The sequence below is a fragment of the Lagenorhynchus albirostris genome, chromosome 2 (assembly GCF_949774975.1).
Source record: "Lagenorhynchus albirostris chromosome 2, mLagAlb1.1, whole genome shotgun sequence".
In the NCBI taxonomy this organism is placed as follows: domain Eukaryota; kingdom Metazoa; phylum Chordata; class Mammalia; order Artiodactyla; family Delphinidae; genus Lagenorhynchus; species Lagenorhynchus albirostris.
This window is the reverse complement of record NC_083096.1, coordinates 31968183-31983802: the sequence shown is the minus strand read 5'-3', so window position 1 is coordinate 31983802 and position 15620 is coordinate 31968183. Positions and strand designations below refer to the sequence as shown.

The following is a 15620-nucleotide window of genomic DNA, read 5'->3' as shown; positions in this document are numbered from 1 at the left end:
TTCAGCTTTTTCAGCCAGAGAATGGGAATAGTATCACCTACCTTGCAGGATTGTGAGAACTAGAGATACGAAAAGTTCCTAGTGTAGCACAAAATCATTATCATTACTATCAGCTTCATGCAAAAAAAAAATACCTAAAATCCAAAACTGGCAAAAAAATATTTATGTGACAAATATTTTTAAAGAAAGATACACAAGTCAATCTCATAAGTTTATGAAAACCCTGTCACCTGCTTTATTTCTAGAGAGGGGTAAAGGGAGAAGAGGAAATATTCACTTGAATTTGAGGGGCAGCTAAATTGGAAGCAACAGTAGCAACAATTTTAAGCCTCTAAGGTTACTCTGATCCATAAGGGAATGCTGAAATTTCCTTGTTTGGAGATTTAAGAGTTTAATTTTCCCCTAAAGCGAGATCATCCACTCTGGCTGGGATAAAAGAATAAAGAACAAACTCAGTAGCACCAAATGGGGTTTAACACAGAAAATAGGGCCAGGTTTCACCTTTCAAATGCAAAATTTTACATTAAAATATGTTTATAAATCATAATGTTTTTACTCCTGATTCAATCCTTCTCCTTCCCCTAGAAGGAGCCCCAGAAACCTGAAGAGCATGTGCATTACTGACCAGATATACAATCAGCTGCCCCTTCCAAAATGGAATCTGATTACAAATGGACTGGCCTAGCTCAGGGCTGCCCTCAGTGATGGGAAGCAGTATCTATGCTCTCAGGGAGAATGGATACTGAGGATGCCACCAGTCAAAAAGTCGAATGCTGTGCACTGGGTCCAGGATGACTTGCACACCCTGTTCACTGCGCAGTTTCCGACCTCCATGGACAGGAGAATCTTGGAACACCAGTCTCACTCGATGATGCCGCATGTCCGTGCTCACATTGATAGTAAACTGGGAGGGAAAAATAAATTCAGTACTCAAATTAAACAACCTTGTTTTCCTATGACTCACTCTAAAATGAGACAATCTAGAAAACTGACATGAACTAGGCCACAAAATAATCTCTAAGTTATACCAACAGCACTATACTATCTTTTTTTGCAAAGATATTAAAAATTAAGGGTGATTTTTATAAGTTTTTCTTAGCTTCATATATTTAAACTGTGCTAAAGAAAGCCTCTCCAATGGCTGAACAAATTAGGACACATGCACATAGACTACCTTAATGACAATTTAAAAAAATTGGATTAGAGCTATAAGAGATGACTTGAAGGGATTCTGATGAGATATTATTGAGCAAGTTAAGCAAGATGCATGAAACTGATCTGATCACATTGTTTTGGAAAATAAACCACAAAATCTCTAAATGTTTATGTATACGTAAATCTGTATAGAATTCTAAGAGTAGGAAGTATATGGAGTATAATAAGTATATAAATAAGTCATTAATGTGGCTTAATGAGAGATGCCTACAATAAAAACAGATATATGACATAATCTCAATTATACAAAATTATTTAAGAGAGTGGGTGTATACATGTATTGAATATATATTAACAGATACATTAAAGAACAGTTCCCCAAAAGTTAACTGCAGTTATAGGATAGCGGAAGTCTAAGTCACCTTCACTGTTCTCAATGTGTTTATGTATTATTTAAATTCTTCACATGAAGTATGAATTATTTATTTTACCATTAAAAAAAGAATAAAGCTATTTTCAATGTGGAGGGGGAAACATCTCTGAACATAAGCTTAAAATACAGAGAAGATAAATTACATGAACTCTCCAGTTGCCAATCCAGTTAAAAATGTTAAAAACATGGAAAATACACCAGAAGCATATTTGTTGTTTACTAATCTAATTCTTAGCTAAAATCTAATTCTTAGCTAAACCTTGAATAGTCAGAGCATCACACAAAAGACAGAGCTGGTAACCCTACATTTTAATATTCCATATATGATACCACATGCATGCCTCAGGTCCTGACATACAGTGTTCATGTATAAGCTTCATCATTAACCTTAACAGGATAATGTTTCTCAAACATTAATGAACACTACACAGGAGATGCAAAAACATTCTTTTCACTATAGAGAAGGAAACAGAAGTAAAATATTCTCAGACATAATTAACTTCACAAATATGTCTATTCCTAGTATATAAGTCTGCTTTCAGATTTTGTTTAAAATTATTCTTGAAAGATTTCTTCCTCAATGGTTAAATTTACAAATTTCTTTCAAACCCTAAGTATAGTGAGTCTATGAAAGAGCTGAGGATGACATCCTGTCTCCACTTACCAGGGTAAATATCATTCCCATGACAATTGGAATAAAGATGAAATTGAGGGTGGTGACCTGCAGTAGGCAGCAGTCCTGGTCTGGGTTGGTATGAACATCTTCGTACTGAATGGGAGGCTGCAATCCTCTCATACACTTGCTCTTTAATCTAGGGGACTGAAGAGAATTAAGAATTACTCTAATGGGTTAGAGGAAATGTTTATGGCTCTAAGACTCCACCAATGAAAATGGTATGGCTTAACTAAAGCTGCTGAGATCCATTTTTCTGTTATCTCTTCTCTCTTTAATATACATATCAGTTTCTATACAGATCAAGGAAAATCTGACCTTTGAAAGACATGGAAACACATTTGGATGAGAAATGTGACAGTGGGTGCTTCATTTAGATGGTGTTTCCTACCATCTGGCAAGACATGGAAACTTATAGCTCTATCAGAGGCCCTCCAATGTTTGAGAGATCACAAATTCCTTGTGACTTGTCAGACTCCAAAGAACATCTGCTGCACAAAAAGGGATGGAAGCAGAAGTGGTCATCTAATTCCAGGCATCATAAAACAAGAGTCACAACTCTCAGAGCTAGAGGAAATCTTAGCATTCACTTTCCTGCAGCAGCTCTGGTCTTAGCTTGTATACACTGTAAAGATTGCCCCTCAGTTCCCTCCCAAAAAGGTGCTATGGTGGACTTTCTACCAACATCTAATGGATATCATAGATTGTGGACATCTTATTAAAAGCAAATGATCTGGGCCAAAATTCATCCCTAGAACCGTGTTTTTGAAAAATCAATGTAAAAATATGATTTAGTTTAAATACAAACTTATCTGGAACACACTTGTCATCAAGTGAGGGATAACTGTAATTCTATTTGTAATGTGTCACCTCAGTGAGATACTAAGTATGGGAGACAGATGGAGGAAATGAGGCTGCTGAGGACAAGAAGTAAAGACATGCAGAACAGATCCTCACTGTAGCCAAGATCTCAGGTACAGTCCAAGAAAAAGGCAGAGATAAAGGTGCAATAGTATCTACTCTTCTTATAAATAGACTCTTGGCAGTCCCTCTCCCCATGGCTTGCCCAAACTGCCTCAGATATAAAACCATATGAAGTATTGTTGTTTACAAATACATTTGCTTTGAAAAACAAAAAAAATCTTAGTCAAATAACCTCAGTACATTGTTATAACAAGTTTTTCCCTTTCCCCACTTTTAAAGTCTTCAAATATATAGAAAAGTTAACAAAACCATGCAATAAACTCCTGTATACCCTTTACCACTGGATATTTTGCCACGTTTGTTTTCTCTCTCCCTCACCTCTCATTTTATATATATTCACATATTAAGAAAAAAAACACATGAACTCTTGGGGTAGGGGAGGCAAAGCCATTTGAAAGTAACACTGGCATTCCACCCTTATTCAACATGAATAAAGATACATATATAACCTCAGTAACATTATCACACCTAAGAAAATTAACAATAATTTCATATAATCTAATATCCAGGGCATACTCAAATTTCTTTAATTGTACCAAAAATGTCTTTTATTGCTCTTTGTTCATTAATCCAGGATCCACTCAAGGTTTACTCTTTGCATTAAGCTATTAAATCTTTGTGCCTCTTTCATAGAAAACAGTTTTCTTTTATTTTTATGACATTATATGTTTTAATGTGTATTATCTGATTTTAATGAGGCAATTTTATGTCTAGTAAAATTAGAGTAATATATTACCTGAAAAGCAAAGAGATGATAAAAGCACACACCTGCTTTTTGAACTTGAAGTTGAATTCCCACATTGGCTCCTGTCTGTTCCCAACAATCTTTCTGCACCAGAAAAGTAAGCACTGTAAGAAAATAAAAATAACCTTTCTGTTTGCTAGCTCTAAAGCCAGCCACGGTCCCAATGCTGAGATTTTTACTTTGGCACGGATAGAAACCCCCACCTCCCCCGCACCACCACTACAATTTGACACTGGTGCAACATGAAAAGAGACAATCCCAAGGCTATTCAGTAAAGAGAAGAGGTACCAATGTAAGTCAACCTCAGATGCTATTGAGGTCAACCCCTATTGTTCTCATCTTTAAAGACAGAAACATGGTCTCTAGAGACTGGGGCATTATCTGATTCAGCAGGCCACTCCTCTATATTAAAATATAAGGGCAGCCAGTAGCCACCAGACAAGATGATAACAAAGCCATAAGGCAGGCAGAGACAGCCAGCCCTGTACATAATAGGAGCAAACCACTCAGGACCTTCTGGGAGCAGACAGCCGGTATGGAAACTACAGAGGTGAGCTGAATTCAGTCTAGAGTAAGCCCCTCAAGGAAAGTCAGGCTACAGCTAGGGTTAACACAAGAAGTTAAGTACCTCCCAGGGGATAAGGGGTGGGTCGTCCGCCGTGCCAGCTGTCCTGCCCTTCAGACATGCCCTGTAGGTCCTGCTGTTCCATCAAAAATAATGGGCTTGGCTTTAAGGGGCAAACACTTCTGCTGCCAACACAACGGCTCCAGTGTCCCACACAAGCTATGCTACTGAAAAGAGAGAGAGGGAGAATCAAATACGAAAAGGTGGAGTCCAGGAACATGGGACAACTTCCCTTAGGCATGCTGGCAACTTCCTGAATGCCATGCGATGTGGTTATACTAGCAAGGCCATGCATGGGACACCTGCCACTGCAGGTCCCACATCCTCTTCAGAAGATCTCTAACAACAGGTACAAAAGCAGCAGACAGGTGGCCTAGCCTTCCTGTCTGGATTAAGACCTTAGTTATCACCACCTTGACTTTTAGCCACTTAAAAGTCACTTTTTTAGTCCACTTAAAAAACTTAATATACAATTATAAGAATATGAAGACATGGGTATTTTAGATTTAGGCAGTAGCACTTGCATTGTGCACTGGAGCCGCGAGGATGTGTCAAGCATGAGGAGTTTGCCCAATGCTGCTCTGCTCCCAACAATTGATTCACCCCTAGCATGGTTAGCTTTGGGATGATCCCCACCTCACCTGACAAGATCAAATGTTTTTTGGGGGAGAAAAACTATAAATGTGAAATGATACACTGTCCACTCATATTATAAGGAGAAGGAATGAAATTCTACTCACCCAGCATTCTAATCCTGCCCTAAATCCATCAGCTAGTGTGACATTAAATTGGCTCAGCCAATGGCCCTGACCACCTCAGTTTGCAACCCTGGGGGGAACCATGATGATCTTGAATCAACAGTACCCTTTTAATCAATATGTATCAGGTAGAATGTTATCACACTAGAGCTGAACTAGGGGAAAAGAATCATTATGTAACATCCAAAGCATAAAAACAAAACAGAAGAGAATAGGAAGTGCTACAGAACACCAGACTTTGGGTAGGAACAGAGTAATAAAAATTATTAACAAACGCAAAAGATACAAAATTTAGACAATAGTATTAGTTGAATGAGAAAAAGGCCGAGACATCAACTTGCCTAAATAATCATATATGCTATACTAGTCTAGCTTGGCAAAGATGTGTTCACTAGATATTTCATTATGGCAGAAAAAAGGAGAGAATGGACCAAAGACTTATAGACCTACTTACAAATCAGAAGAATGCCAGAACCTTGAATACAATGTACAAATATAAACTACTGGGGAAATTCCAAGATATAAGGAATGGCCTAGAACACAGTAAGAATTTTAGAGGGCTAAAGTCTATGAGTGGAAGTACCTTATAGTCTCTGAAACAACCCACCCCTGAGCCTGGCAATAGTGGGCACTTTGCAAATGCTGAAGAAGTCCACACCAGAATCTTTTAAGGTTAACAAGAAAGTGGAAATCCAGATGTCAAGGTCACATTAGAAAAAGAAAATTAGTAAGTCGTTTTATATCTTTGTATCATGATTTAAAGCACCTTTTAAGAATTATAGTTTACATCTACCATTTGAGTTGTGTTCTTCCTAGCCCAAACCATCAAACCATCTAAACCATCTAAAGTGGCCCAGTGTATAAGGCATGAAAATAAATTAAAATAAAGAGAATAAGGAATATGCTAAAAGCACAAGAAAGCTTTAAGGTAAAGATAACATGAGCCAACCCAGCACAGCAGGAATGTCTTGGAGAAGAGATACCCATGAGCCCTGAAAGTTTACATTAGTCCCTTAGCAGCCTGGTACTTATGGCCCTAGACCACCCCATCAAGGAAGCTGGAAACAAGCCATGATAACAGGCCCATTATACAAGAGTCCATTTGTTAAACCCCAACACTAATTGTCACTTACTTTGGAATTCTTTAATGTGCTAGGAGTGCTTTCTGGAATGGCTGGATTCTTGGAGATTCGAGCAGCAAATGGCTCATACATATGGTACAGAGATCGGATCACACATGCCCGGAGACAGCGCAGCTTCTCCATTGACTCTGGTCGCAGGCGCAAAGGCAGAGAGGCATCCAGCGTGTAGTGCCTAAAACATGACACATTACTCCTACCAATAAGTGACCTCTCTCTTCTGCTCTAGGCCAGTCTCCTAGGACTCCTGGGCTCAGTACAAATTTTACTATACTATTCCACTGGCCAGTAGTTAGTTTGTCCCTAGTGCTCTCACATACACACACACAAATCACTATCTCCTTCACTTCTTAGCTACTTTTGCGTCTCTTCTATGCAAAACCCAATATACCTTGTAATCCTGCACTCCTCTATTCATTTAAAAATTTTAAATCCTCACTATTTCACTTTAAAAAAGGGGCAAGTCTCTGACTTTATACCAGTACAATATACTTCAGCTGCTCAAAAAGAACCTGCACTGGGGAAGATCCACCAAGTTCTCTTGTCACATGTCTCAGAAAGTTCTCTACTCCCTGATACCTCACCGTCCCCTTCCACCACATTCTTACTGACGATTTACAATCTTCACTACACTTCTAACCCTGCATCAAAAGTCAGCCCTCTTACTAATCACATCATTCACTCCCTCTTCACCACTACAACTATACACAGAGCAGCATAACTACAAAGACTATGATACTTCAAGATGACTAGCAAATCTAAGAAACAACAAATCCAGTTGCAAAGATAAACAGATGGGCATCTATAACTTTAGAAAATTCTAGCTAAGATAAACCGCTGAAGAAAAGTGGGTAACCATAGGGAAGACAATTACCAGATGAATTAATAATATCAATTTTAAATTAAAGAGGAGCTCAAGGAATTCAAAGCTAGGTTCATGCCCAGGCATGCAGTAGAGAAAGTGAAAAGAGGTCACCATCCAGAGAGTAGCTCCAAATCAAAAACAACAAGAAATAAGCTACACAGATAACACAGTGAGCTCTCTGTGGTCGCACCTTCGGTACAACCTGGTCCAAAAGGCAGCAGTGCAAGTGACAGTCCAGGCATTCTTACAAATCAGGGAAAAATTCACAATGTCCTCAGGACGGATATAGGAGGCCAGTAAGAGCCAAATATCCATGGGATACTCTTCTCCTCCAGCCCCATCCAGATCTTCTGAAACAGAAAAAAGAACTATAACTTTTGATCTTCTATTATATGCACATATAAAGATCCCCAATCATTTCAATTCTCCCAGGGCTTGCACAGTTAAGAAAATGGTTTAAATAGGTCCAAGGAAGCCTCTCAAACTCATCATTTCCTGCTTATTCTAGCTGCTGAAAACTTTTGTTTCCTGTTGCCCAAGTGAATAGGTCTTGTTCTTAAGGCCTTTATTTAACCACTATTTACATACTATTTTGAAGTTTTCAAAGTACCTTTGCATACATTATATCATTCAACTATAATAATTTTTCAGTGGAAATAAGGAAAATATTATTGTGTCCATTTTACTATAAGAAAACAGAACGTTGCACGTATTCAAGGTAAACAGAACCCAGTTTTCTCCAAAGTCCAGCTTTTCACTATAAATTCTGCCCTTGATTTCCCTTGCAGTCCCCATCCACCAAACATTTTCTTCAATTCAGTCACTTAAAAAATAAAACTGATTTTAAGATGGTATGAGGAAACCTCAAAGTACAAACTAAATTTAAAAAAACAAGTAAGTTACAGTGTATTTTCATTACTCAGTAATTGCCTTAGATATGTGTCTTCTGGTTTCTTCTTGTTTCATTGTCAGCTTGATCTACAATTCTGGCCACAAGCATCCAGTGTTCAAGGATACCCTGTGATGATGTATCCCCACCTCTTCCTCCTTCAGACCTCATTAGGGTTAATTCTCTTGACCCTGAGGTCCACTATACATGTCAGGTTCAAATAAAAATTCACACTCCACAGAGATACCAGAATCTGGGCTAACCATAATCTTTAATTGAGACTTAGTTATATAGCTATCCAAAACACAGCTTTTTTCTTTCTGTTTCCTGAGCAAAAAGCCCCTACAACTACCTCCCTGAAGCTGCCTCTGCTTTTCTAGCTGCTTCCTGCAGCCCTATGACTCAATCAGGTTCTTGCATTAGGTTCTTCATAACAGAGACCAATGCTTCTAAAACAACATCGTCTTTTTTGGTTCTTATGCTTCTTGATATCTCCAGTAACCATTTAAGGCTCAGCCTACCACATTTGGGGCCCCCTTCTCCCACATTAAATCTCTCTCTAAAAGAGAAGGCAAACAACTATCAGAATTTCCTCCACTGAGACCCATGAGGACTTTCACAAAGCAGAGTACTATTAAAAATTTTCTGTTTTTAGGGACAAAACTCAGTAATTATAAAAATTGCCAATGTTTTACACACAATTATTAAGAAATTTCAAAACGTAGGAAATGGAATCAGTAAAGGAAAGCTTCATGGAGATAACTTATGAAGGACAAAAAATTTGATATTCACAGGTTAAGGGGAAAAGTATTCCAAGTGAAATAAACAGTTAACATGAAGCCTGGATATTTAAAAAAACAAAACACATGTGAGGGCAATAAAGAGACAAGTCTAACAAGATTTTGATGATATTAAGAAATTACTGTTGGGCTTCCTTGGTGGCACAGTGGTTAAGAATCCACCTGCCAATACAGGCCACACAGGTTTGAGCCCTGGTCCGGGAAGATCCCACATGCCGCAGAGCAACTAAGCACGTGTGCCACAACTACTGAGCCTGTGCTCTACAGCCTACAAGCCACAGCTACCGAACCCGCGTGCCACAACTACTGAAGCTGGCACGCCTAGAGCCCATGCTCCTCAACAAGAGAAGCCACCACAGTGAGAAGCCTGCGCACCTCAATGAAGTATAGCCCCCACTTGCTGCAACTAGAGAAAGCCCACGCGCAGCAACGAAGACCCAACACAGCCAAAAATAAATAAATAAATTTAAAAAATAATAATAAAGTAGCTTTAAAAAAAAAAGGAAATTACTAACTTTTTTAGATGTGATAATTTTTTTAAGAGCATTTATCTTTTGGTGATAACTACCAGAATATTTACAGACATAAAAATGGAATATCTGGAAATTGTTTCAAAATAATCAAGTGTGTATGGTGTGTGTGTGTGTGTGTGTGTGTGTGTGTGTGTGTGTGTGTGTGTGTGTGTGTGTGTGTGTTGAGGTGGGGGTGAGGGGGTAGTGGCTGAAACAAAAGTGACCATGAGTTGATAACTGAAGGTATGTAATAGCCACATTGGATTCATTACACTATTCTCTCTTCTTTTGTATATGTTTCATTTTTAAAAAGCTAAAAGAAAAAAGAGGGGGGAAAAAAAGACCAGTTTGATGAGAATGAAGGACCCTAATGGGGGTAAAGTGCAGCAAGGAAGTAAAAGATGAATTATAGCTAAGAGTTTGTAAACCACAAATCATGTATCTGATAAGTGACTGGTCTCCTGAATACATAAGAATTCTTACAACTCAGTAATATAAAGATAACCTAATGTAAAAATGAGTGAAGAATTTGAATAGACATTTCTCCAAAGAAGATACACGAAAGGCCAATAAGCACATAAAAGATGCTCAACATCATTAGCATGCAAATCAAAACCATGAGATACCACTTCACATCAACTAGAATGCCTATAGTTTAAAAAGTTAGACAATAACAAGTGTTGAGGAGGATGTGGAGAAACTGTAACTCTCATTCACTGCTGGTGGGAATATAAAATGGAAACTTCATAAAAAACTTGGCAGTTCCGCAAAAAGTTAAACATAGTTACCATGTGATCCAGCAATTTCACTCCTACCTGACAAAAATGAAAATATATGTTCACACAAAAACTTGTCCATGAGTGTTCATAGTAGCATTATTTATGACAGTCAAAGAAAAAGCAATAAAAAGGAATAAAGTACTGATATATGCTACAATATGGATGAACCTTGAAAGCATTATGTTAAGTCAAAGAAGCCAGATGCAAAAGACCACATATTATATGATTTTGTTTATATGAAATGTCCGGAATAGGCAAATCTATAAGGACAGAAAGTAGATTGGTGGTTGCCTGGGAGAAGGGATGGGTGGGAGAGAGTGTTGGGAGGGAATGAGGAATGATACTAATAGATTTGAGTTGATAGAAATGTTGTAAACTTAGATCATGTTGATGGCTACACAACTCTCTTGCACTGCTGGTGGGAATGTGAATTGGTACAGCCACTATGGAGAACAGTATGGAGATTCCTTAAAAAACTACAAATAGAACTACCATATGACCCAGCAATCCCACTACTGGGCATATACCCTGAGAAAACCATAATTCAAAAAGAGTCATGTACCAAAATGTTCATTGCAGCTCTATTTAGAATAGCCAGGAGATGGAAGCAACCTAAGTGTCCATCATTGGATGAATGGATAAAGATGATGTGGCACATATATACAATGGAATATTACTCAGCCATAAAAAGTAACGAAATTGAGTTATTTGTAGTGAGGTGGATGGACCTAGAGTCTGTCATTCAGAGTGAAGTAAGTCAGAAAGAGAAAGACAAATACCGTATGCTAACATATATGGAATCTAAGGGGAAAAAAGATGTCATGAAGAACCTAGGGGTAAGACGGGAATAAAGACACAGACCTACTAGAGAATGGACTTGAGGATGTGGGGAGGGGGAAGGGTAAGCTGTGACAAAGTGAGAGAGTGGCATGGACATATATACACTAGCAAACGTAAAACAGATAGCTAGTGGGAAGCAGCCGCATAGCACAGGGAGATCAGCTCCGGTGCTTTGTGACCACCTAGAGGGGTGGGATAGGGAGGGTGGGAGGGAGGGAGACGCAAGAGGGAAGAGATATGGGAACATATGTATATGTATAACTGATTCACTTTGTTATAACGCAGAAACTAACACACCATTGTAAAGCAATTATACTCCAATAAAGATGTTAAAAAAAAAAAAACTCTGAGAACATACTAAAACTACTGCATTGTACACTTTAAAGAGATGAATTTTATCTCAATAAAGATGTTTTTAAAGTCTGTAAGCTCTTCTGTGGAATGTGCTCAAAACCAAAAAGGAAAATCAAGAGAAATATCTAATACAATGATAATGATGAGTAGGGATTTAAAGCAAGAAATTAAGGAATAAAGAAGTGTGAGGAATGTCTATTAACATTCTAGGTTCCGGAAAAGAGTGGTATCACTGACAATAATTGGTATAACTTCAAAGCAAAGTCAGCTCATTAATTTATTGATTATTTCAATATATTTTAACATATGCAAAAGTCTGTCATCTGATTCTCAAGTATAGGTGAAAGTTCTCAGAGATCTGAGACCAAAAATACACATATCATTTATTACATTAGTTTCCTCCTAACTCTAGCTGATCATCAGAACCACTTTAGCTTTAAGAATTCTGGGCTCTACCCCAAGAGTCTGATTCCTTAAGTCTGGAGCAAACCAGTGAATGATGCATTGGCACATTGTATACCATTAGTTTACCTTTCTTTGTTTCATTTGTGTAAGTTTTATTGCCACTAATACATAAACATCACACATTTCTCTATTTCCTACAGTACCTACTAGACACAAAGCAGGCATTAACAATTGCAGAGCACTTAAAAGTCCACGATAATAATCTAACTTTTGCTGAAGTGAAATTGGTTATATACAATCCACATATTTGGGAGAGAGAACATTTTTGTCACAACTCTGCTTCCTTACACATTCAGAAATCCAGAAATGCAAAGGCTTTTTGTTTTCCTGTTGCTACATGGATTTTACCTGATAATGATATGTTCTCAGTGAATGGCTACTACTGTTACCAATCTCCTTTCCTCTCAACTTTAGATATAAGTAGAAAGCCCTGGTATATTGAAGTCCTGTCCCACTAGAAAGATCCAAACTCTGGTTCTCCACTGGTATCACCTCTTGTGCTACTGACAAAGTGACAGCTTCAAGTTATCACCACAGATAGGACTAATAATACAAAAGAGAGCGAGCCCTGTACCTTTGTGCCTCTTGCTTTTCTTTTTTCTGGAGGCAGTTCTCTCATGGATGCTTTCCTCCTGGGCATCAATCTCATCACTGCTGTCAATGATGTCACAGGGCTCACCAGCCCCAGAGAAAGCTTCTACTGCAGGAACCTGGGAGGCTTCCAAGCCACAAAGAGATTTTACTAGAAGAAAATAAGAAGAGAATGAGATGGCAGAGTACCATGGCTTAGGCAGGATATCAGCATCCATAAGGAAAAGAAAAAAGAAAAAAAAAGCAAAAGCTGTGTGAGAGTCTGCTAAAGGAAGCTGAGAATCTTAAAAAAAAAAGAAATAGCATTTTAAACACAAAAAATTGGAAAGTAATGAGCAAACTGACTCCAAAGTTGCAGAAACTGCTTAAGACCTGAAGAAAAAGGGAGTGAATTATTCTCCACTATAAACCCTTCAGGGTAAAAGCAAAAGGTGAATGCTATTTTCATTTGCATAAATTCTGAGGAGCAGTGTTTGAGAGGAATTAAACCCAATTTAACCTTATTCCTGGGCTGGAGACAGTACATATCATGAAAACACAAGCTTCACGGACCCCTGAGTAAGAAGCTTGAAAGTAAGAGAAGCATGAGAAAAGGAAAAGAATACTTCAAGGTTATTACACAAAGAAGCAAACAGCAGAGTTAAGTGGAGAATATATGTGAACAACAGGAATAAGATTAATAACCAGGAAGAAAGCTGTGGAAACCAAAGAAGAGTACACAAAGGTTTTTTTTTTGTTTGTTTTTTTATGGGAACACAGAAATAAAATATTTCTGCTACAGAAACTGCTACTGCTCTTGACTAATGCTTCCCCTCCCCTGAATATATGAGTAACCATCGAGGAGAGCAAACATGTTTACAGGAAGATGCCTAAAGGATTGCAAGAAAAACACTGAGGCAGAATCCCAGGAAAATAAAGCACCTAGTTCTCTCTTCACTGAGTCTGAAAAGACTCGTCGGAAGCCTACCTTCCTGCTGAACAGCATTGGCGACGGCTTTCTTGACCCTTCCAGACCTCACGACGGCCGGATCCGAGTTGGCATAATCCGCCACAGTCACTGAAACACAGCACCAAACCTCAAAGGAGGAGGCCTTCTCTCCTCAGCTTCCTCCCCACCAAGATTTCCTGCTCACTCCAAGTCCCCAGTCCAGCCGCCCTCCCGTCGCAGGCAGGCGAGCACTCGCCTTGGTGCTGTCCAGCCCCCTCCCTGCTTCCAGCCCCAAGCCTTTCAACGCCCCCGCCCTCGCCCACCTCGCCCAGAGCAGGCGTCTTGGGCCCGGAACTTGAGTCGCTTTCCTCTCTTGGGCATGGCGACTGTGCCGGGGCGAGGCCGGGTTAGCGGGCCAGGACCCCGGGCCATGTTTCAGGCCAGAGAGCGGGAAGCAGGAGCCAAAGGCCAGCTCTGCCCGGCTCCGCGGCCATCCCGCTCCAGGACCGCAGCTCTCGCGAGGCTTAGGACAGGGCTCCGCGTCGCACTGGCGGCCAACCCCCCTCTTCAGAAACCAATCACCACCTGGTCTAAGGCAGTACGTCATCACCCAGCGCCTAAGGATCAACCTGCATCTGGTTCCCTAAGGGTAGCTGCCCGTTCTGGGCAGTGTGGGTTTTTTATCATACGTCTTGTAAGGTGATTTGGTGTCTCAGACCCGAAACCCACAACCCCGTTGATTAGAGCTGAGTTTACATTATGGTCTCCCCGATTTTTCTGCTACTGCCTCTGTCCACACTCCAGGTTCTCTTCAGTATCCCAAAAGCACATCTATTGTCATCTTCGTGCTCCATCTCTCAGGCCACGTAGACATAGTCCAACATGGGTCGAAAAGAGTCTTAACTCTAATTTCTTATACAAAAGCTGTAAATTTCTGAATTCTCAAAGTTGGGGGAGGGGTTCTTAAAAGTTTATTAATTTACCACCATACTCCAAACTTAATACTAGAAGGATCAATGAGGAAAGAATGGTGTCTTTCCTTTGTATTGAGAAAAAACCGAGCGAAGGTTACAGAACTGTGAGGGAGCAGGATCCTGGTCTAGTATCACCAGTACGAATAAGTTATTGTGTGTCCTAAGTTAGGTTCTTTGTCCTTCTAAGTTCTTTGCAGCTCCCAAAATGTGCTAATCCCTGGCTTGAGAAGCATGGTACTTAGGGACCAGGAATCCAAACTGTTGGACCCACCAGACAGTGCCACCCTAACATATTTAGAAGCAGACTTCTGTTTTTAATTACTCAATACATAGACATTCATTAGGCGCAAACCACTGGCCTTTTACTAACATCGTGTAACAGACTATCGCTAGAGATGGTGCTAATAGGGTTGAATCAATTAGGAATTGTAATTGAAACTGAGTAATTGGTTATAGTCGTGAACTATTCAAATTTATCTAAAGTTATAACATGAACAAGGGTCTAATAGACTGAACTAAAAGAAAATTGTTTCAAATAATTTTTCCATGATTGATGTTTGTAGTCAAAACACAGCTGGTAAAGCACCAAGCCTTCTCATTTCACAACATTAATAAAAAGTTCATAACGCCCACATGCAAGTATATTTCTGCTAATGTGATACCCTGTTGAAAACACCGAGACATTGAGACTCTGGAGGAAATCAAATGTGCAAAAGAAATAAAGCCTATTTTTATGCCGTCACTATTGGAGACTTAAAGGTTTTAACTGAAACATTCATTTTCAACCGTATAATTACTATTTTAATTCATTGGAATGAAAGAAGTGCTAACCCCAAAACTGTTTATCTTTCAAATTTCAAGAATATGAAGATCTAAAGCAAAGCTCCTCTTAAGTCCTTTGGCCACATTAATGGAACCGAACACATGTAAATCTTTTATTTCACCTTTTACTAAAAAGCAGCAATTTTTAATTAATGACACTGCTAAATTCCAAACTCAAAGATACACATTCTTTCTAGAGAGACAAGTTGTAAAAGTTACTAAAAGAGCTGTTATGTTTTTTCAAGTTCCAGAAAGAATTTTATTGAAAATTTTTTTTTAAATTTCCTTC

The 15620-nt window shown here is 39.0% G+C and overlaps 1 protein-coding gene across 4 annotated transcripts; it reads right to left on the bottom strand.

Annotated features, from left to right (window-relative positions):
• Positions 1 to 207: 207 nt before the first annotated feature.
• TMEM183A (transmembrane protein 183A) lies at positions 208 to 14060 on the bottom strand. 4 transcript variants are annotated; one of them, XM_060128901.1, is made up of 8 exons: positions 13859 to 14060; positions 13575 to 13664; positions 12591 to 12758; positions 7568 to 7727; positions 6507 to 6687; positions 4014 to 4094; positions 2253 to 2408; positions 208 to 904 (listed from the first exon to the last, which is right to left on the bottom strand). In XM_060128901.1, exons 1-8 carry the CDS (start codon positions 13965 to 13967, stop codon positions 719 to 721), a joined length of 1131 nt encoding a protein of 376 aa, XP_059984884.1. In that variant the 5' UTR covers positions 13968 to 14060; the 3' UTR covers positions 208 to 718. The 4 variants fall into 4 exon arrangements, with proteins under 4 accessions (XP_059984884.1, XP_059984901.1, XP_059984893.1 ...); XM_060128918.1 differs by having other exon boundaries at positions 2253 to 2400; XM_060128910.1 differs by having other exon boundaries at positions 7568 to 7724.
• Positions 14061 to 15620: the final 1560 nt, after the last annotated feature.

What these genes read in the sequence shown, in the direction of transcription:
- TMEM183A (XM_060128901.1), bottom strand. Translation starts at nt 13,967, where the DNA reads ATGGCCCGGGGTCCTGGCCCGCTAACCCGGCCTCGCCCCGGCACAGTC. An exon ending in GAAAAGCAAGAGGCACAAAG is followed by an intron (nt 7,728 to 12,590) that starts GTACAGGGCTCG and finishes TTTCTGTTTCAG; the next exon opens with AAGATCTGGATGGGGCTGGA. An exon ending in TGGACCAGGTTGTACCGAAG is followed by an intron (nt 6,688 to 7,567) that starts GTGCGACCACAG and finishes GTCATGTTTTAG; the next exon opens with GCACTACACGCTGGATGCCT.